This window comes from Salarias fasciatus, chromosome 2 (assembly GCF_902148845.1).
Source record: "Salarias fasciatus chromosome 2, fSalaFa1.1, whole genome shotgun sequence".
Classification (NCBI taxonomy): domain Eukaryota; kingdom Metazoa; phylum Chordata; class Actinopteri; order Blenniiformes; family Blenniidae; genus Salarias; species Salarias fasciatus.
The window spans coordinates 11,327,508-11,349,520 of record NC_043746.1 but is presented as its reverse complement, the minus strand read 5'-3'; the positions used below and the strand labels follow the sequence as shown (position 1 = coordinate 11,349,520).

At 43.5% G+C, this 22,013-nt stretch overlaps 4 protein-coding genes across 5 annotated transcripts; 2 read left to right on the top strand and 2 right to left on the bottom strand.

Moving 5' to 3' along the window:
* The first annotated feature begins 137 nt into the window (after nucleotides 1–137).
* On the top strand, nucleotides 138–3,354 carry nudcd2 (NudC domain containing 2). Its single transcript, XM_030106562.1, has 4 exons — nucleotides 138–529; nucleotides 1,867–1,915; nucleotides 2,006–2,157; nucleotides 2,346–3,354. Exons 1-4 carry the CDS (start codon nucleotides 341–343, stop codon nucleotides 2,427–2,429), a joined length of 474 nt encoding a protein of 157 aa, XP_029962422.1. The 5' UTR covers nucleotides 138–340; the 3' UTR covers nucleotides 2,430–3,354.
* On the bottom strand, nucleotides 3,142–7,450 carry ccng1 (cyclin G1). The gene is made up of 6 exons (XM_030106551.1): nucleotides 7,233–7,450; nucleotides 5,496–5,759; nucleotides 5,159–5,412; nucleotides 4,755–4,833; nucleotides 4,411–4,521; nucleotides 3,142–4,292 (listed from the first exon to the last, which is right to left on the bottom strand). The coding sequence occupies exons 2-6, from the start codon at nucleotides 5,757–5,759 to the stop codon at nucleotides 4,101–4,103; spliced, it is 900 nt and encodes a 299-aa protein (XP_029962411.1). The 5' UTR covers nucleotides 7,233–7,450; the 3' UTR covers nucleotides 3,142–4,100.
* A 598-nt stretch (nucleotides 7,451–8,048) lies between these two features.
* LOC115399280 (septin-8-A-like) lies at nucleotides 8,049–16,551 on the bottom strand. Of its 2 annotated transcripts, none has more exons than XM_030106583.1 (10): nucleotides 16,447–16,551; nucleotides 14,430–14,544; nucleotides 14,145–14,340; nucleotides 13,225–13,411; nucleotides 12,969–13,130; nucleotides 12,776–12,872; nucleotides 12,438–12,606; nucleotides 11,495–11,627; nucleotides 11,208–11,398; nucleotides 8,049–9,805 (listed from the first exon to the last, which is right to left on the bottom strand). In XM_030106583.1, the coding sequence occupies exons 1-10, from the start codon at nucleotides 16,534–16,536 to the stop codon at nucleotides 9,802–9,804; spliced, it is 1,344 nt and encodes a 447-aa protein (XP_029962443.1). In that variant the 5' UTR covers nucleotides 16,537–16,551; the 3' UTR covers nucleotides 8,049–9,801. The 2 variants fall into 2 exon arrangements, with proteins under 2 accessions (XP_029962443.1, XP_029962433.1); XM_030106573.1 differs by having other exon boundaries at nucleotides 8,049–8,893.
* Nucleotides 16,552–18,173: 1,622 nt separating this feature from the next.
* sowahab (sosondowah ankyrin repeat domain family member Ab) lies at nucleotides 18,174–20,187 on the top strand. The gene has a single exon (XM_030108626.1). The coding sequence runs from the start codon at nucleotides 18,188–18,190 to the stop codon at nucleotides 19,583–19,585; it is 1,398 nt and encodes a 465-aa protein (XP_029964486.1). The 5' UTR covers nucleotides 18,174–18,187; the 3' UTR covers nucleotides 19,586–20,187.
* Nucleotides 20,188–22,013: the final 1,826 nt, after the last annotated feature.

Below are 22,013 nucleotides of genomic sequence, written 5' to 3'. Positions count from 1 at the left end.
CTGTCAGGAAGGAGCTGGAGCAGCAGGCTGCAGCAGGGCTTCTCCACCTGTCTGTCCACTTGTAGTTACTACTGTCAGATAGCAGGGGGCGCTGGAGCCGCTCTGCTCCTCACAAACGGAACTGGACGAATACAGCGAAGAAGAAAAAGCTCCGGCGACTAGGAACCAAAACATCAAGTTGAAAATTGAAACCTCTAAATAGTGAAAAGCGTCCGTGTGAATCTTCTCCGTTAGATTCGTTTGAGGTAAATACCGTATGAATAACCGGCAAACCGGAAACCGACTCTGAGAGCAGCTGAAGCGTTATCTCGTCCGTTCGCCGCCGGTGAGGAGCCGCAGCATGTCGGTACACTTCGAGGAGAAGAGCGGGGTCGTCCCCTGCAAGACCCCCTGGGGGTCCTGGTCCCAGACCATGGAGGAGGTCTTCGTCGAAGTCAACGTGCCTCACGGGACCTCCGCCAAAGAGGTCAAGTGCCGTCTGGGGAGCAGAGACATCGAGCTGCACGTCAAAGGGAAAGAAATAATCAAGGTGGGAGAGAGTCCAGTGACACCATTTAGAATAACTAACTAGGCAAGGAATAAGTAAGATTCTTACTGTAAGAATCAGTCTGGATCACGTCTGTCGGCTGCTTTTACCTCTAGATTATACAGACTCATGGCAGACAGCCAAGAGGAATTTCAAGTTATATCAGTGAGCATTGACTGGCTCCCCCATCTTTGATGTTCTGGTCAACAGAAGAACAGAAATATTATACAGTATACATGGAACAAATTTAAAAAAAACAAGTTCCTTCTGGCAGTCATCTGTCTATCTATCTATCTATCTATCTATCTATCTATCTATCAGGACATGTAATGATATTTTGAAATGTTCTATCCAAACTCTTGCTCACTGTTTTTTCCACAATGTTCAGTATAAACAGGCAAAAGCAAGTGGCACCTCACTTGACTTTGTCCATCAGCCTAGTGGCTGAATTGATCCCAAGGGCCAACACAGAGATCAGCAATCACACATCCGATCACAGCCATGTTTGAAGCGTCTTATTGTGAAGGCAAAACACGCAAACTGGACATGGCACCAGTCTAGAACAGACAGTCTCACATTCACAATTATAATGCCAGCAATTAGGCTGAAATCCATGTTTCTGGACTTTTGGGAAGAAACTGGAATAATCCACGCACACACAACATGTGTGTCTGTACATTCACCCAGCAAATTTTACACAGACAGATCTCGAAACCCAAATTTGAGCCAGATAGTTGTGCTCTGAGTGCTGACGGCCTCATCTCACTGTAGCTCCTTACTCTCACAAAACATTCTCAACATTGTCCGTCAGTGCATCCACAAATCTTTCTCTTTTTTCGTCTTCTCCTGTCTGACAGCTCCATCTCAAACATCCCTTGTCTGATATAGCTACTCTCTCTCCTCAACACATGTCCTGCTCAAACTTAGCTGCCCCTCTCAGGTCTAATAGCCTCACTGATTTGGGCAATTTAGAAAAATCTATAATTTATTGGCTTGATGGAAGTCTATGATCATTTGTATCTTCATATTTGAGCCTGATATAAGTACAAATCCCTACTGTGCTATTTAGTGCAATTAAGTTTGAATATAGCAGAAAATTTGTGAATATAAATCTAAAGCGTTAAAGTAGAGCTATGCAGTTCCTTAATTTGAACGATTCTGTATTTATTAGGAACCAGTCTGTTCATAACTTGATTTATCAAAATGTGTCATTTTGAACTGACATGTCAGTTACACACACATTTGTTTGGAGCTATTAGTTCTGGTAGAAACAGGCTTTCAGTCCTGTTTACATTTCTCAACCTAACAGTTTGCTAATTTTTCTGTTAACATTTTTCCAGGGAAAGTTATTCGATACGACTGTGTCAGACGAAGCCACCTGGACACTCGGTAGGTTGGAATATTCCCAAACTTCTCGCACATTTTATTGGATGGCAGTCAGACTCATGCCACTTCTTGTCGGGTTGATTTTCTCTTCAGAAGATAAATGTCTGATCCGGATCATTCTGATGAAAACAAACCGAGAGGCAGGGAACTGCTGGTCCTCGCTGCTGGAGGGGGAGTACTGCGCCAACGCCTGGGTCCAGGACCAGATGCAGAGAAAGCTCACTTTGGAGAGGTTTCAGCGAGAGGTGAGTTTAAAGCAGAAATGAAGCCACGAATACATTTATTCAAATAACTTTCAAATATTAAAAGCTATTCATTTTGCAAATCGCATTGTTTTTCTATAAAACTAATAAATGGTAGAAGAAAATTGCCAAATTTATGATTTGATAAGTTCGTCCAGTGAATCTCAGTAAATTGTGCTCTCCTTCTTCAGAATCCTGGATTTGACTTCAGTGGCGCCGAGATCTCTGGGAATTTTGCTGGTGGTGGTCCGGACTTTTCCAATTTACAAAAGTGACTTTTGCCCAAGATGCAAACCTTGGAGATGTCCGTCTGCTCATCATCCACCAAGTGCAAAGCTCCAGGACTGAAAAGCTTGTCTGTGATGAAAAATTAAGAGTTGTCTGATCTGTAAGACTTAAAATAGACACATCAGCACTGTGCTGTGGATCATCTGGACTGCCAAGGACTGAGTGTTTTTTTTTTTTTTGTTTTTGTTTTTTTTAAGCTTCAGGTCATAGGATGATGGAAACTATCTGGTTGCTCCCTGAAATCCTCACATAGCTTGAACTTTTCCACATTTTGTCACGTTACAACCACAAATGTAAATAGATTTTATGTGACAGACCAACATGTGCTGCAGAAGTGTGAAGTGAAAGGAAAATCATGCATGATTTTCATATTTTTTTCACAAATATTGTGAAGTGTGGCTCTGATAGCCTGGAAGAAAAAAAATCCAGCATCCAAGTGCCTTTAGAAGTCCACCTGTGTGCAAATCTAATCTCAGTATAAGTATAGCTGTTCCGTGAAGGCCTCAGATATTCAACCTGTTTGGTTATTTTTTAATACTTTTGCATCCCACACTTATTAAATTGGGGGGAAAAGATTAAAACTATCATTTTCAATACATCCCAAAAAAATCTCAACGATTTAACAGTTGTAATGTGGAAAAGTTCAAGGGTTATGGATACTTAAATGTGGAATAATGAGGAGAAAACTGCACAGCAATAGCTTTTCAATAAAGTTTTATTGAAAGGTACAAGCACATGAGTTAATCAGATGGTGTGTTCGATTATCCATTTGCAATCCGAGAACACGTTTTCATCACTAAAGAGACACAACCAGGGAAATCCCAACCCACATTTCCACTGCAATGACAAACTTCTTTAGTGTTCTCAGCACAAATGAAATCGGCACTTGTGCTTCACTCTGTGTCCACAAATTGGGGAAAACAACGCATCTGTAACTGCTGTCTACATTCAGGCTTAAACAGCGCGCTCAGCCGTAAATGACAGGATCGTCACTGGCCTCACCTCGGCGGTGAAAACCAGTTTCCTCGCCACGTCCACGAGGAGGGGGGGAAACAAAAAATAAAAAATCATCACCTTGGGTAGGAGTGTGCATTCAGGACAGCTTAGCAACCTAGGGTGAGAGTTAAGGATTTTGGGCCTGATTTCTTGGTTCCATTTTTGCTGTTCACAAAATCCTTCTCCCTCCTCTTCCACATGGTGGACTGAGGACCTAGGTGGTTCTATACTTGTTAGCTTTAAACCAGCAACCCGTTCCAGGAAACGCCAAACACCTCGGTACGGATTTAAAAGAGAACACACTGTACACCTGGGCAAGCAACTCAACCAAGAAAGTAAAACTTAGCAAGATGGCAGCAGGAACAACCTTTCTGACAAAGCATTACTCCTCGTCTGCAGGACAGATTGAATAAAGATACAGTGCACTTGAACGGTGTAGGATGACAAAACAATTTCAGAAAATGCCAATTTAGCTTTTCCTTAAAGAAATCCATCATCGCAGATGAATATCTGTAAGGAAAATTAGTAGAGCTGTACATGTGGGACAGGAATGTGAGCAAATCGCCCTAAAAGTTACGCCTAGCCAGAAAACGGCGACGTAACTCCGGGGACAGGTGTTCTGTTTCGCCACATTCAGTGTCACCCACTTGTACGCCCAGGCTTTAGTTTGCTGACTCGGGGATGGTGGGAAGATGAGTGATCTTGTAGTAGCTGTGCTTCAGCTGACGTGCTGTTCTTCCCGAAATAACCCAGCGGAGTCTCTGGCCGTTGGGCTTGAAGCACTTGGTGGTGGCGTACTCATCCAGGCATTTTCCAACCAACTCCCGCACACAGACCAGGTCCCCGTCTTTGATCTGCAGAGTGTTCCACAGTTAAAGCAACACATCCCACTCTGCTCCGCTGTTGGTCATTCGAGCAAGCACATTTTCAAAACTGGTATCGATCAACAGATGCTTCAGCATGGTAACTCACGTTAAGCTGCTGCTGCAGGTTTTTCAGGACCTCAGATATTTTGTCCACGTGCTCCGGATCATGCTGTTCTTGGGCCTCGAAACACAGGAGTGCCATAGCAAGCAAGGATGGCTGCGGGGAAGGCAAAAAATAAAAGGTTATTTTCCTAAAAACTATATTTAATCTACGGTTTAAAACAGTTAAGAGAAAAAACTAAAAGCACAAAATTCCTCAACTTCACACCTGGACTGCTTCGCTATGCAACAAGATCATAATGAGTGGAAACATAACCTCGACTTTATGAGCTCTTTTAATAGGTTTCCAGCTGGAAACAGTCCATTATTTATAATGTCAGAGAGCACTACCTTTATTTTGGTGAAGACAAATGAGCAGTGACAGGCTTTCAGCTGTGCCTCCAGTCTCTCAAGGCTCAGTATCTTCTTGCTGTAAAGAGAAAAGCTTTTAGTGTCAACATTGCAAGTGTACACAGAAGTTGAGCCGACTTGATTAGACACTGATGTCCTTCAGTCAGCTTAGTGACAAAAATCAAACAAAGGGATTTACATACTGAAAGGCTCAGATAATCATTTTTTAGCCATGTGTTTTCTTCCTACATGACTTCAAATAGGTCTGTGCCTGCTGGCTAAAAATATTTTTGGCTAGTGTTATCTTTCAGGCCAAATATGAGAAGACACATTTTAGTAGCGTAAATGTAATCTTGTTGAGTCATGGTTCAGCCCTGCAGGTTGATGTGACCGTCTGTCCGTACCTCTCAGCATCCAGCTGCTCCTGAACGTGGCGGTGAAAGAGGCGGAGAAAGCGGAGGGCTGTGGGGGCCTTCACCTTCCAGTAGAGCTTCTCCATGATGATCTTCTCCATCCTCATCATGTCAGACACGGTGAAGCGGTTCTGACTGATGCGGATCAGGTCATTGGCCAACGGCACGTTCCTCTCCTCTTCAGAGGACTTGATGGCAATGTAGAAGCAGCACAGGCCCACACAGGACAGGTGCTTTGGCTGAATCTAGAGGAGACGGTGGATTACAGCTCAACGCGAAATGATTTTGAACATTTCAAACAATGCCAGGAATCGCTGCAGCCACAAACCTTCATTGCAGAGAGGAATCGATCCAGCAAGCTGATGGCGAGCGAGAAGGTCTCCGAGCTGAAACCGAAGAACCTGGTCAGAGACAGCAGGTCCTTCACCTCCATCTCTCTCAGTCTAGTTGTCATTCTCAGGCCGTTGTCCTGGGCGCTCTCGATGAGCCTCAAACCACCCAGCTTTGGTTGGTATCGACCTTCCACATCAATCATGGCCTTGAGCTGAACAGCAAAGGGCAGTGGTGCGGGTCCGGTGACTGTATCAATCATCTGCGTGCACAGAAAACGTAATTTAAATGAAACCAACAATCCAAAAATAATGCTTGACTCCTATCACAATATCTATCCTGAGGAATGCATGAACCTCCAGGTGTTGTGTATTTGCATGACAATTTCTCAAGAACTGCTGTGAGGAAAACACTAAGCACCATATATCTAGTGACAGAGTATTGAAATGCATTAAACTGACCAATTATCTATAGCCATCCTTTAACCATTGATTACTGAAGAGTGCACACAAGTTAACCTCTGAACCCTTTACATAACTACTCAATTTCGAGGCTGTTTAGTTTCTGGCCCTTAAGTCCGTTTTTTGCTTTTACTTCATGTATAAAAAAATTAAAGAAAAACAACAGAATCACAAGTTATTGAACAGACTAAATATTACGCTGCACTACATGCACAATTATTATGAATAATACAACAATTATTGTGTTCACAGGGAACTGTATGAATGAGACAAAAAACAAATGATGCCAAATTAATAAAATTTCCACAAAAATGCATGGATGGTTCAAAATATGAGACATCAAGTCTCTTACTTAAAACCCCATGACCCCAATAGAATTAACATTTGTTTGAACTGTTGAATTAACAAATAAATAACTTAATCTCATTCTATTCTGAAGCATTATCAGCCGTTTTGATTGAGAACATGTTTCAGAATATTCAGACCAATAGATTGGCAGCAGCCATGGGAGGCTTTCAAAATTCCTCATCAACAACTAGAACAATTTGTCAAAAGGTAATTGTGGTGTGTTCATGAAAACAGAGCAGTTGAAGTGTTTGGGATTGCTCTGTGGTATTTGGGGAGCTTCCAAATGCGCAAGTTATCCAATAACAGACTTCTCTAAACAGCTGTCACTGAACTGGACCCAACTGGACGAGACGGGAGATACGAGCGAATACACAAGGATGTGCCCGACAAAGATTTCTCAGTGAGCATAAACGCTGTGCGATCACATCTGGGTCAGTGTAGGGATCCAAACATCTTGTCTGCGATGGGTTTCAGTCACTTGAGTCTGTGTGTGCAGTTCATGAATGTGTCAGCCGTGAAGGCCTCCTGTGTGTCAGTGGGACCATGTCAGGACATGTCCCTGCCGCACACAGCCAGCCCAGGGCTAACCAGAAGCCGGCCACAACAACAGAAACAACCCAACAAGATAACACAGTTCATGGTATCAAACTTTTAATGAAAAGAAAACTCTATAATATAATGTTAGTGTCTGTTAGTAATGCGATACAATCCGAGTTAATATTTCCAGAAAGTAATGTTTCGGCGTAACTGTTAGCTGACACCGCTAACTGCTAGCTCAAATCAAATTACAAGACTGGTAGCGATCATGTGTTTCTTAGGAATAACACAGACTGTCACGTACATTTTTCGATGAAGGTGCTGGTTTTCAACCAAACAGCACCATCAACTCGTATAAATCGCTTAATTTACATGATACGTTAACTTACCTTGGATGTCAGCGTTGTCCTGAATGTTCTCAAAAATACAAGCGGTGAGGGAAAACCTCCACTGGCTTTAAGTAAGCAAGTGAAAAGAGGCTTAAAACACAAACTAGTGGAAGTATGAACTTTCACTTAAGAAAGTTTTAAGCATAGGTTTGTTTCTGCCTATGCACACCCCCTACCCTTGGCGTAAGGCGACGGGGAAAAGGACAGTTACGGTATTAAAGCAGGCATAAAACCAAGCCCATGCCCAAACATGGTCATCTTTCATTGGTCCACACCCGATGACGTTCGTGGATTCACGTTCCAATTGGATATATTCTGACGTCGTCACACGTAAGTCCCACCCTTTGTACGTCAGTAGACCAATCAGAAACGGGAAGGCGGGACAACACAGAAAATGGTGAGGGTGCCGAGTTGTGTCAAGACAATCAATTGTAGATCACTAAAATGACGTTAGTCATTATTTATCAATCAACGTGAAATAAATGAATGTACTGTCCAGTGGCACCGTTACTTGCCTTCCCAGTTTTATCGTTCAGTAATTAAAACAAGTAAGAAAAAAAAAGTAAAATAACAAATTACAGGAAAATCACATTTTATTTATGAGGACATGAAAATCAAGGGTTCTCTGTAAAATTTGCATCAGAGAAATGTGCCCAGCCAATGTGAGTGCCTGTGGAATTTATACTGAAACACACAGCCATGTTTCTGGAACAATCTAGAAGGAACTTATTCTGACTCCAACTACAGCCAGAACAGTTTACAGGCGAATATTATCCATTTCCTTCCAAAAAACTGTATTCATAAAAAAGACAAGTACACATTTTCAATAAAGTCTTTATTATATTAGGATTTACAAATCTGCAAGTGTCCACACAGACCCACCATATAGATATACGGACATTAGGAGAGCTAATCCTTAATTTACATACATCTGGGATTTTTCCATGTAAGAGAATATATAGACTTTGCAGTGTAAACTATGAAATGCCTTTATCTAAATATTACAGACACATGTATGTATGACAAGACACAATATATGATGATACACATGATTAAATATAGTATTTGTACTATGATTAAAGTGCTTCTAAATCATAATATGATTCACTGAACAATCTTTAACAGCATATAATAGATTACTCTATATCTCACAGTGTGAACTGTTATCAGTCTTAAACTACAGGCATAACATGGCAAACAGAAGATTTTGGCAAAGGGTATCTTTTAATACTTGAAAGATGACATTTAGGAGCCATGCAAAGACCATGCTACAGAGTGCCGCTGAAGGACAGTTTAGTAGACATCAAGGGAGGAAATTCCTTGTCAGTGTTGGGAGAGGAAAAGTAAACAGAAACATTTCTCAAGGGCAATTTTTTTTGGGGGGGGGAAATCCGCAAATTTAAATATATGGGCTAACAGTTACCTGTTTTTCTGAGGAAGGTATGGGTCCAGACCCCTCTTCCTCAACCAAATGTCCACCTAGACGTGGAAGGTTGAGGTACCGCACTTCCAGGGATGCTTCATTTTTTATAAAACTTTATCAAACAATGTAAAAATAATACACTTGATTGTTAGTCTGTCATCTTTTGATGTGGTAGAAAGTCTTCTAATTCAAATTCCTTCCTGAGGTTAAGGAGCACGCAGATGGAAGACTAAAGAAGCTATGAAAAGGAAAGAAAAAAACCGGGTCATTGATTAGTCTGACCAGTATTAACATCATGACACAAACCTCAGTAACACATGACATGCAATACTTTAGAGCAGATTTTAGTGACTTTTTTTGTTGTTATCTCTGAACTGAAGACCAAAGCAAAAGCAGATGTTAAATTGTAAATTGTTAATACATAAAAAGCGCCACTTGTGAGTGGGAAGGAAATGCTTTGAATCAGATGTAATGGATGACCGGGGCGCTGAGGTTGTTGAAAGGTGAATGGGTTCACATGACAAATGAACTGATGCTCTATTTCTTCATCCAACTTTGCATTTATTTTGAATTTAAATAATGCAAAAATATTTGCCTATTTTCAGACCTACTGGAGAAATATTCTCCTATGTTCTTTGTAACTTTGCATAGAACAGTGTTCAGACAATTTTTTTCTTTTAAATGCCAACAATCAAATATACAATATTTTCAAGTACAGTACAAACTAGTAGCAAGTTATTTCACATTAATAGATATTTTACGACCTTCAATGTGGTGCTGGCCTCCTTTTCCTATGAAGTTCTGATAATGTCTCGCAGAGAACCAGAGACTCATATACATGGCTGGAGATGAACACACATTCATGGCAAGAACATAAAATAACAGAAGCTACATGTTATGAAAACAGGCCCTGGATTTGTTATCATGTGTCGAGCATAGTCAGCATCAGGAGACAAATCAAACACACCGAGCAAAGCTACCTTTGTGATCCGTAAGTACACAGTGGCTCGTAGCCTTCACAGTATTCAGGCTCACACAGTCAGTCCACATACAGTGTCAGTAAGTAATGTCAGACATGACAGTCTCCTTTCCCCCCATGCTGACGACGCACACATTCCTGGTGTTCCTGGACGTTTGGTCCACTAATCAACTGAAAGGGGAAAAGAAATAAGACAAAATATGGCAAAATAAAAAAAAAAATGAAGGGAAGCATGACAGAAATAAAACAAATAAGGTGAATGATGTATGAATGTGACTTCAATAAGTGTTCCCCTTCTTTTCCATATATTTCCAAAAACACTGACAGGTTGCTCAGATGATTTGCAGCTCCTCTCAGCTCCAACTATGGCTGAATGTAGGGACATTTAAAAACCGCCTCACATACTTTTGATGCTCTTTGGGGTGTTAAAAGAATCCATCTTATGGTGTTTTAAAGGCAAACAAAGCAGACATATTTGAACATCGGCCCAGAAAGCTGGTAATCGCATTACTTTTGAGCTTAAAATTAGATCAGGGGTGTCAAACTCATTTTAGTTCATGGGTCTCATGCAGTAGCATGACTCCCATGTTTTCCCTCAGTTTTAGTGCAAACAGATGCCTGTATGCTGAAAGTTATATATGTACTTGTCACAAAATTCTATCATGAGCAATCAGAAAAAAGTGCAATCTGAAAATCTTTCTGCAACAGTGCTTTTTGTAGAATAATGTAATTTTCCACAACATAAATACATTCAGAACCTGGAAGTTTTTAATACAGACACAACATGTCTTGGAAAAACACTCCTTCATTTGAGAGATATTTATGTCACAGATCCTTTAAAGGTCTAGCATTAGAAGGTACTTATTGATTTATCTTAAAAAATAGTCAGGAAGATCACCATTTTTTTATTTCATTATTAGTGACACCATCTAAATAAACTTGCATCTGTTTTTATCTGACCAATTATGATGACAGTTGTGCATTTAAAGGTTTTTTTGGGACAATCCTGGCTACAGACTGCATACGCGAGTTTTGAGCATGCATAATCCATCCTGACGTGAAATTTTTCCACCTGCAAAAATGATTACAGTTCTATGTGGGATGTCTGGGTATCATCTGTGCTGCACGTGGCGCGAGCGTCGGTGAGCCCAGTCGTATGTAAACAGAAGAGCCCCCGCCTGAGATGCAGTCTGGCAGGTCAGCCTGCAGAGACATGAGCATCAGGCTGTGTCACGCAAGCTGTGACCCTTCCTACGGTGTCTGGGCGCACAGTGTCAGTCTAAATCTGTCCCTGGATCAGTTTCCAGACCAACGTGGCTTCTGGGCAGATAACACTATCTCATTAATCACATCCTACAGCCACTCGCCCCCTTTCCGATCAACTCCACATAGACCGGTTACGACAATGCACGTCCTTATCTTGTGAATGTAACCTGAATGTGAGATTTTAGAGTATTATCCTTAGAAATCTCGAGAAATGTTTAATCTTGGTGACTTCGATGTTAACAATCAACAACACTGCTGGAGCAGAAAACATAACGTACAGTAAGCAAACGGACTAAAGCTGACTTACTTCTTCTTGTCCTTGTCCTTTTTGAACGGCTGTTGTGAGCAACCTTGAAGCGCCTGTCCCATCAGAGTCTCAGCAGCAACCTTTCTTCTGTTGAAGGCGTTCATCTCCTCCTCCAGCTCTCGTCTCTTCTCCTCGAGATTCTTCTTCTCTTCCTGGTGCATCCGCTTGAGCTGCTCAAACCTGTCATGGAGCTGGATGTGACGTTGAAAAACCAGACAGAGCAGCCCGTGAAACACGCGAAACATCCAACAGACGTGGAGTTATTTTAAGATGAAGTGCTATCTTACCTCTTTTTCCTTCTCCTTCAGCTCTGCTTCAGTCTCCTTGACTTTGTTAACAAACATCTGTCTCATTTCTTCCTCTTTGCGCTGCAGCTCCACCAGGAACTCCCTCCGCTTAGCTTCATAGGTCTCCTGAAGGCTGAACGTCACAGGAAAACTCAATTCAGAGACAACATTTAGCTCGACACGCATCTTTTACTGCTGTGGGGGAAACTACTGCTGTGGAAAAATGTATTTAATGCAGTAAAACACAAATGCATCAATTGCAAACTAACAATAAAATGCAAATTTTCAAATGCTGAAGTTGTCTTCAGTGCAGCCCTTCAGATCTTCCTGAAAACCTGACTGCAAACGAGCAACTATTTGAGTGCTAAAAATGAAAAACAGATGTATAAAAAGCTGGATGAACTCAATAATCCTGAACTCCTGAATAAAACTGTCACCTTGCAACATGTGAACAAGGTGACAGAGAGGAAGCTGCACAGAGCTGAAAGCATTCATGAGGTGAGTAAGAGGTCTGGACGGATTGAAAGTTATCTTAAAGTATCAATCATGTATGCATCCCTTAAATAATGAAATGTCGTCTAAAAATAACTAATACCTTTCCTTAGAGTTTGATTTAGTTGTAACAACATTGTCCATGAAAACTGATACGCCAAAGGCAAGTAATAAGACGCTAATATTAAAAATGACTACAGATTTTTCTTTCTTTCACAATGTTTCATCATCGGATCATAAAAAAACTTTCGTTTTTTTAATAAAAAAGGTGGTATGTTGACATTATTATCACATGAAGCAGAAATGCCAATAGAAGATAAATAAATGAATGCAGTATAAATTATTGAAATAATTTCACATGGTTTTAAATCATAAGAAAAGCTTTTTTTATGTTGTTGCAATGGGAGTAAATTGCCCCGCTGCATTACGTCGCTGCTATCCCTGATTTCACCTGAACGACTGGCTGTCAGGGCCCGTGTCCTTGAAGCCCATCTCCTCCAGCTTGCAGCGGCGGTACAGCTCGTAGTGGCGAGCGTGTGTTTGTTCCCGGAGATCCTCCATGTTCACGCGCAGCAGCATCTCCCTCAGCTTCACAAAATCACAATGGCTCTCATTCTCCACTGGGAAGGAAGAAAAACAGGCGCCCTGCTGTTTACCCTTGACTGAAAACTTTCAGCAAGTCATGATATTGATAATGTTGTTGTATTTCAAATAAAACACTCAATTTTGCGGCACGGCTCGACCGACTTTTTGGAGTCTTGTCAGATCGGCTCAGTCCAGCAGACTCACCCTGCACTGATCCCCAGGGGTACAGCCTTGCTTTTACCATCTTATTTCCTACTTTAACGTCCTCCACACTCCCAACCACGGCAAAAGGAAGGTGAGTCTGCAGCAGAGAGTCAGATATCATTAAGAATAAAAATAAAAATGAAAAACGGCGGACATAAAAATTCATATCATCACATCCAGGGTTTGAACTCACATTCATGGAAGAGTTGATCTCTGCCACCGCCTCGTCCTCTGTTGGAAACTGATAGATCTGCACTCCGTTGCTGACCAGCTCACTCATAATCTTGATCTTCAGCTTGTCCAGCTCGCTCCTGGAAACCGTGTCGGCCTTGGCGATGACGGGGATGATGTTCACCTGAGTGGAGAGCCGGGACGTGAGCGACAGCCCGAGGGGAGACGCTCGTTCACACCCGGGATGAAAAACGCGCGGGGCGAGAGACTTGGGTCACCTTGCTGTCCAGTTTCTTCATGGTGACGAGGTCGAGGGACTTGAGCGAATGTCCGGTGGGGGCGATGAAATACAGGCAGATGTGGATTCTGGTGTCGTGGTAGTTAAACAGGGACCGCTTGATCTTTAGCTCCTCTTCAAGGAAACGCTCAAACTGGGCGTCAATATACTCAAGGATGGGCTTAAAACTGCACAAAGGTTTGACAAACGGAAGCATTACTACAGCGTCTGTACATGCGTGAACATTAAGCTGTATGCAGCTGCTCTCCTGTTGTGTGAACAACATCAGTATTCAGGGAACAAACTCTGCACGCCGACAGTGCTGCAGCCAAGACTGTCAGACTTTCATACTTCCTGCCGTTGCAGCTCTGATGCTGCATTTGTTCCACCAGCCGTTCCCTTATTAATTTTCTGGCCTCCCAGCACACATGCCAGCAGCAGGGCCGTAGCTATTTCCCAATTCCATAATCAGACAGTATGTTGGCTGAACCATGAGAAGGAGAGGGAGAGACGGTTAACAGCCAGCACTTAGCTCACTGTAAAGAAAACGCCTGTGTCGTCTTTAGGAACCGTTTGTCATTCGTTCCCTCTGCTATTAGGCTGATTACACAACAGAACACACATTTAAAATTTCTAATTTATTCATTTCTGGTCATTATTGAGTATATATTCAATAATGATGTCTTATTTATTGACTTTCTGTCATATTCTTTGATGCTTTGGATCAACAGTTCGCTGTTAACTTTACTCTTTTTTCATATAACATGAGTGCCTCTAGTTCAATTCCACATTAGAACTGGGAGCCTCTCTGTGTGGAGTATGCATGTTCTTAATGTCTACGTGTGTTCTTCTCAAGGTGCTCTGGTTCCCCTCCCCACAGTCCGAAAACATACGAATCTATCATCCAGCAACAATCCGTACCTTTGTTCTTTGTTGATCTGGTCTCCAAACCCGACGGTGTGCACGATGGTCAGCTTGAGGTTGACGTTGCTCTCCTGCAGATTGTACGTTTGTGGGCGTAGCTGCACTTCCTGCTCGTAGTGGCTGGCTTCCTCATTTTCAAAGGTCGTGTTGAAGAGAGTGTTCATCAGCGTGGACTTGCCTATCCCCGTCTCGCCTGAAAAACGACGCAGACAGACTCGGTGACGCGGCATTGCTCCGGAACAATATCACTGAGCGCACAGCTCCGACTGTGCCGAGACGTACCGACACAGAGGATGTTGAAGCAGAATCCCTGCGCGACCGATTTGCTGACGAGCTGATCGGGAAGGCTGTCGAAGCCCACATGGCCGCCGAGCTCCAGGTTTCGCTTTTCTTCATTCTGAAGTACACGTGTTTAAAACAGACATCATTCACAGTCCAGTTATGTGTCCATGTACGTAATTCATCTCCTGTAATATTTACAATAAAAAAGAATCAATAAAATTGGAGCATTAAAACCATCATGCTGCATTACTTGTAAATGAGGTCGCCTCTCATTCTCTGTCTTCCAGTGAACACACTGAAGGGGCCGATCTATAAAAAGGCCTGTGATGCTTCAAACTGTGTTCCTCCAGTCACTCAAGACAATTATTTGAGCTGTGCAGCGTTCATCTCACACTGAAGGTTTGAAGCATTTAAAGAAAAGGTTTAGTCTGGCACAAAAGTTACCAGAGTGTGGGAGAATGATGAACCCCCCTGAAAACAGAGCTTCACAACTTCTCACCCACCCACCCAACTGTCATGAATACACGCTTTATCTCACCCCAAGAAGTGATTTCATTCATTTTTAGCATCCTCCCTAATGCTTTTCTCAGTAGGAGATAATGTTATTTATTTCTGTTTGGATCAGGTGATAAAAAGCATAACTGCTTATTACAGATATTTTTACATTTTAAACGTCTTTCAGCTCTTTACATGAACTCTGTAACATTCCTGACCATAAATTCTCCCCAAACCCAAAATCTTTCCTGCTTCTGTGCTCCCATGCCAGCTCTCTGGTGTCCCCCGCACAGAGGGCCTCCATAACTAATTTTATCCATAAAACAACAAATAATCAAATGTGGCAGGGAATTTCACATTTTCCTGCTTGAGAAATGGCTATAATGTACAGTTATTGGCACTGATTTTATATTTGCATACTTCTAAAAGCTTACTGCACAGTATTCAACGTCCTGCTGCTGTCTGTGCGTTCCATGTTTATAGATATTTTGCTGAAAACAAGCTGAGAGATTTAAGTCTGAGGTATTTCAGTCCGGTCTGATGGGAACGTGTGTTGTCCTGTCTGGATAATCTGCCAAGTGAAAGGCCTGTTCCTCCTCCACCAGACTCATCCTGGGACCCTGGCATCTTGCAAAAAGCCTCAACATGAGTACCAGGATGTGTCCAATACAACAATCATCCGTTTCTGTCTCTCACACTCTCCCCCTCACACACACACACACACACACACACACACACACACACACACACACACAAAGGGCCCTTTATCCGGGTGTTATTTCACAGTGTGGGAGGATATCCAAGCTGCTGGCTGCCCTGGTACCCATAACCCCCTTCCTCCAGAGTTACACAAACATGAACTTCCCAGCGTCCCATCCTTCCTCCCCAGTGCAACCTGTGGGCAACACACCGAACCGCAGTGCGTGCGTAAAGTATGACGGCTCTCTAATTCACACTTGGGGTGTTGTTTTTTTTTTTTTTTTTTTCTCGTTTTCTGCTGAGCGATGCGATGTTGACCCGTGAGGTGCTGGAAGCTACCACTTAACACGAGGCTGCTGCTTAATGTTGATCCTCTTAAGCGAGTCGCCTACCGCCGGCTGTCCCCTGCCTTCCCTCGGATGCTCATTGCGCACCTGTCAGAGGTGCTGACACGGCCGACGGCCGAGGAAATGCTGCGCAGACAGGAGGACGGTGTGCGTGTGCGCGCGCGCGTGTATGTGTGGAGGCTGGAGCGCGCTCTCCTCGTGATGTCTATAGAAAATCTCTCCGAACGTAGCTACAAGGTGCAGGTTCTATTTACTGCGCGTCCGCGCGTTTCCTCTGGATTCTACATTAAATCCCACCACCCGCAGCCATCCTGCTGCATCACGCGCACACGCACCGCTCATTCCCGGCAGCTCTTTAACTACACCTGACCGATGTGCGTCTCCTGCCCTGATCTCTGTGTGTGTGTGTGTGTGTGTGTGTGTGTGTGTGTGTGTGTGGTCAGCAGGCCCGCAGACAGCGCATCATCCATACTCACTGCGAAGACATCCACCTCAGCGGCCGCCATCGTCACAAGTGGCTGCGTGCGGGAATTATATGTGTCTTCAGCCCGACCTGCTCTCCACATCACACACACACATCTCTCTTTCTCTCTCACACACACACACACACTCTCGCTCCGTTCAATATGGCTACTTGGAGGCAACACCCCCTCGGTGCTGGAGGGCGATATTACAGCTCTCAGCTTCACCGTTCAGCGATTTGACGCTGCGCATTTCAGTGTTTCACAAAGAATCTTCCTTTACAGACAGAAAAACACAGAATTTCAAAATAGTTGTTCCTTTTTTCAAATTTCATTTATTTATTTGTTTCGATATTTTTATATATTTTTGATTTTATTTCATTTATTTTATTTTTATTTTTTAATGTATATTTTTTTCTTTTCATTTTTTTTTACTTCTAACTACTTACTGTGTTGCAGTGGTTAACACTGTCGTCTCACATTGAGAAGGAATCCAGGACAGTACTGCTCTTGGTGGCCTTCCTGAGTGGAGTTTGCATGTTCTCTCTCTGTATGCACGGTCAGGGGCGTGCATGCACCTTGAGCCCCAAGCCGGCCGTCACTCCTTCATATCACTGAAAACATGAAGGAACTACTGCAGCAACAATACGTCAGGAATCCCCCTAAGGGGGCCCCTTCCCTGCTGCTGGGGCCTCAAAACAGTTCCAACAATCCAAAGACATTTGGTACCTCGAACTCTGAGCGCGTGAGACTGTCAGTCTCTATCTTTTGGCCCTGTGATGGACTGGAGACGTGTCCAAGATCTGCCCTGGATTTTCTCCAGTCCCCCATGACTCAAGGTCAATCCAACACCCATCAACAATCTCTGCCATTGTTCTTTGCTGGCCCGATTGAGTTAATCTCACATGCATGTTTTTGCACTGTGAGAGGAAACTGGATATTTTTGCTGTGAGGCTAGCGAGCCAAACATCACTGTGTGGCCCCCACAAAGTTTAATTTGAATTTTCAAGTGACTCCAGCACTGGATAAAGTCAACTAGTTCTATTTTATACACATTCTTTTATTTAATTATTTCTTCTTAACATAAATATTTGTTGCAATTTGTGCATTAGTGCTTTTGATTATCAGAATTTATGCATTTTATAATTTGATCAGTTTATTTAGGGGGTTTGTTAAATTTACTAAATGCTTTTTGGACCTCAAAAGATAACTGAAAGAATAAACTCCAGAAAAAAATGTCTTTGTAAAGCGATTTGGGGCGATTTGAACAATGAATCTGTTATTTGCTCAAATTACCAAGATGTTCTAGAAACATGATTGTACGGGTTCATGCTTGTGCCACTGATCAATTGTAACTGGTATTAAGAGCACTGTGTTTATGAAACTAAAGAAATCATCTCATGAGAGATGAAGTGATCTTAAAGATGCAAATTTATCCAGCTCTCTTTGGTTCTGTCTGCTTTGAGAACAGACATGTAAAATAGACTCAAGCGGTATTTAAATAAAGATATTAAATGTGATCATTAATATTTATTCCTTTATTTTGCACTGCCAGCCATTTCTGCAAAAGAAAAATGTTGCTGTCTCTCAGACAACTGAATGTTTTCAGATATAATAACAATGCAGAGGACACCGGAAGCAGCAGGTTGGAGGGGGGTGGAGGGTGGAGGGGGGGGGATGTGGGGGTCGAACTGGGATTATCCCAGTCTCCTCTCCTCAGACAAAGGTCTGCCGCGTCCTCTCGCGCCGGGGCAGCATGCCTCTAACGCAGGAGTCGGTCCTGAGCTTCCTGCTGGAGCGGGGAGGGAAGGCGAGGAACTCGGAGCTGCTGAACCACTTCAGGAGCCTGATCGGCGGCAGCGACCCCGCGGAGAGGCAGCGCAACAGGGAGCTCTTCAAGGCGCTGGTGAACAGCGTGGCCGTGGTCCGACAGGTCGACGAGGTGAAGTTCGTGGTGGTGAAGAAACGGTACCAGGACTTCGTTCGGGATGTTGCGCACGAGACGCTGCGGGCGGGCGACAGCTTCTCGAGTCAGGACTCCAGTTTTTCGTGCGCGTCGCCGCGAAGACCCGAGTCCGCCGGGGCGGCGATGTGCTCGGACGCGGAGAACAACAACCTGTGCGGCGCCTCGCAGACAGGCGGCAGCTGCTGCTGCGCGCGCGCGGAGAGCACGCAGAAGAGGAGGACGTCGTCAAAAAACGCACGCGCCGCGGACGAGACCACGGTGAAAGTGCTGAACATCAGCGGGGACCGGGCGAGCAGAGCCGGGGAGTCCCGGGCTGTGTTCGCCGTCGTGGCGGTGAAATCCCCCCCGAGAGACCCCCACCAGGGCCGGACCCCCCCGAGAGACCCCCGCCAGGGGCAGACCCACCCCCACCAGGGGCAGATCTCCCCGAGAGACCCTCACCAGGGGCCCAATCTGCGTAAAACCCCGGACAAACAGGCGGGCAGAGCTCCTCCACCATCCAACCCACCAGCCTGCTCAAAGGGGGCATTAAGGGAGTCCCAAAGTTGGAAGACCAGACCGAGAGTGGACACACAACCCAAAACTATCCCCCAGGTGAGGCCCCACGCCAAGAGCTCCAAGCACACGCACGTGCACGCGCACGATGCCAAGGACTGTGAGTCGGTGCCTCTGGAGCCCCTGGCTCACGAGTGGCTGGTGAAGTGTGCGGCCGGGCGGTGGGGTCAGATCCACGCCCTGCTGCTGCGGGACCCTCGGCTGGCCCAGAGGAAAGACTTCATGTCCGGCTTCACGGCCCTGCACTGGGCCGCCAAGGACGGCAACGGCGAGATGATTCACAAACTCATGGAGGTTTCCCGGAGAAGGGGCGTCCACGTGGACGTCAACAGCAAGGCCCACGGGGGATACACACCCCTGCACATCGCGGCCATACACGGGCGCACCGCAGTCATGGTGCTGCTGGTGAGAAGCTACAGAGCCAGCGTGAACGAGAGGGACCACGATGGGAAGAAGGCCCTGCACTACCTGGGGACGGGGGGGTCGGCTGAGGTCAGAGCGCTGATGGGAGGGGTGCAGCAGAGGGAGGGGGAGGATCACAGAGAGCAGGCCAAGAGCTTCAACACCATCAGCAAACTGTTCCAGCCTCACGTCGGGAAGAAGCACAAGGCGAAGTTTGCTCATGACTGGTGAGAGGGGATATGAAACTGCACAATGTGATCCTGTTAATAGGTTATAAATATAAAGTCATTCCATCAGATTACTAACATCACTGACCTACACAGTAGCTGACATGCATACAGTGTATCACTGTTAGATATCAACTATATTTAAAATTCACACATCTTTTCTGATGAACTTACATTCCATGTTATTTTGCACCTTTTTTTTTTTTATTTCACTAACAACTATGCCCTATAATAGCACTGTTAGCAGTAAAGAGCGGTTTGGGAAAGGAAAGCACTGATTGTTTCACATTCCAAAAAGCTTCTTTTTTACAGAAATGTTTTTGTCATAACCTTTTGTGTGGGGGATTTTTGAGTTGGAACTTGAAGGCAGTTGTGAAACATCCCCTTCATGTTTTTCTGTCCTTCTTATTGTCTCAAAAGTGAGTACAAAGTGCCTACTTATATCACATTGACATATCTGACATAGGAAAAGCTTTTCTCAGTCCATCAGTTCTTAAGCTCAGAAATCTGAAAATCCTCTTTTCACAAGCTTTCTGACTAAGAATGAGCAAATTGGTAACTTTGATAATAAAACTAAGGTAATTATTCTCTGGTTGTATTACAAAATGGAGCAGAAGGTATTTAGATTTTCTCTTTATCACTATTCTTCTGTCCTTAAGTTCCATGTTTTAATTGTTATTATGTATTGAATGTGTAATAATAAATGTGTAAAAGTCCCCTCTGATACCTGGAAAACATTAAAGTGGGTTTCAACTGGAACTTCAACTCTTGAGTGGAACTTTTTTTTTTCTTTGTGGTGTTGTCTTCATCCCGCTTTTCTTTACAGCAATTGATATTTTCATCAAAATTAAATGAATTCATCCAAACCTCATCTGAAGAAAACATACAGTTCATGCAGGGAGGATGTTGTTGGGAATCGCTAAGCAGGGAGGCAATGGGTTGAGGTGGAACGCTTCCTTTGTACATTTTGTTGTAAAGTTGAAGTAGTAAATACTTGACAAAAGTCCCCTGTTACAACATGGGCCCCATTTCCTGGGATGGAAGTAAGACGTTGATGTAATGCCACAGAAACTTTTTGGAGGTAAATGTTCATTTAATCCCTGTTCAACAAATTAATTCTACATTGCAACAGCTTAAACCAAAGATAACAAATTATTAAAGCACTTTTTTTTTGCTATTATAATTATGAATGGATTAACTTTTCCCAGATTGGGAATGCATCAATGCTGCATCCTTTGGTTCAACACGAATACACTATTGTTATACTAAACTGACCCGGTGGACAAACAATCTGTGACGACATGAAACGAGTTGGGGCTCAGACAATACAGCCATGAGCAAAACACTGCCAGAACAATGTCCTTTGTCTTCTTATTTATGAAAGAAGCAGCTTGCATCTGCTCGACACGTTGGATGAACTTGAGCCTTCATTTTTTCAGAAGAGACAAATTATTAAAACAGAGAAATTTCCTGCAGAAACCCTTCCCGTGTCCAGTGATTCACATAAAAACTCTAAACACCAATTTGGCTCTGAGGCAGCCAGGGCAGTGAATGACCCGAGGACCCCATGCAAGCATTCAATCTACACGTCTACAGTTTGCAACAGGGCAAGCTGTTAACTGGGGCACAGCTTTGACTTCCATCTACAGCTCAGCTCATGATCCCTGGAGGTTACAGTGACTCTCCGCAGCACACAAAGTGCTGCCCACTATCACCAACAGCATTCTGCTGTCTGGCTGCTCTGACCACCACTCTACTAAAATGCTGCATGACGAAGCCACTGCAACCAAAGCTTTTAGCCTCGCTGATCTGAAAACAAAGATCACTTATCAAAGCTTCGTCAGGAAATGACAACACTCTTTCCATCGCTGCACCGATGACACTAAGAAAGATTCCCAGCAAAACAGCAAAGCTGTAACTGTTAATGTTCGCCTCTATAAGGTCATGTGACATTCCTACTGAATCAAGCAGCTTAAGATTGTCATGAAGTCAACAGCTGAGGGTGCTGGTAGGTCTCTTTTAGCTGTAGTTCACATGCCAGGCCAGCAGAGTATGCTGTAGTAATGTCTTCATATCTTTATGTCATTTTTTTGATTGATGATTAATGATTAATGACAGATTCATGATTTCAGTAAATAGTAATATTCAAAAAGATTTCATTATATGAACAACAAATGACTAGATTTTTTTTTTCAAATCAATCTATAACTTCCAGAAAATCTGGGAAATTGTTTTCAAATGTAATTTATTCTTAGTGAAAAATGGCATCTTTCTAACGCATTGAGCAGATCTATCACTGTGCAGCCTGGCAAAGCTGATTGACAAATGGAGAACAATCACTTGAAAGTAAATGTGAAATCTCTCCAAAAAGGTTAGGCATGATGACAGTAAAATTCTTGACCTTATTTTGGAGAAGTTACCAAGAGTGAAAT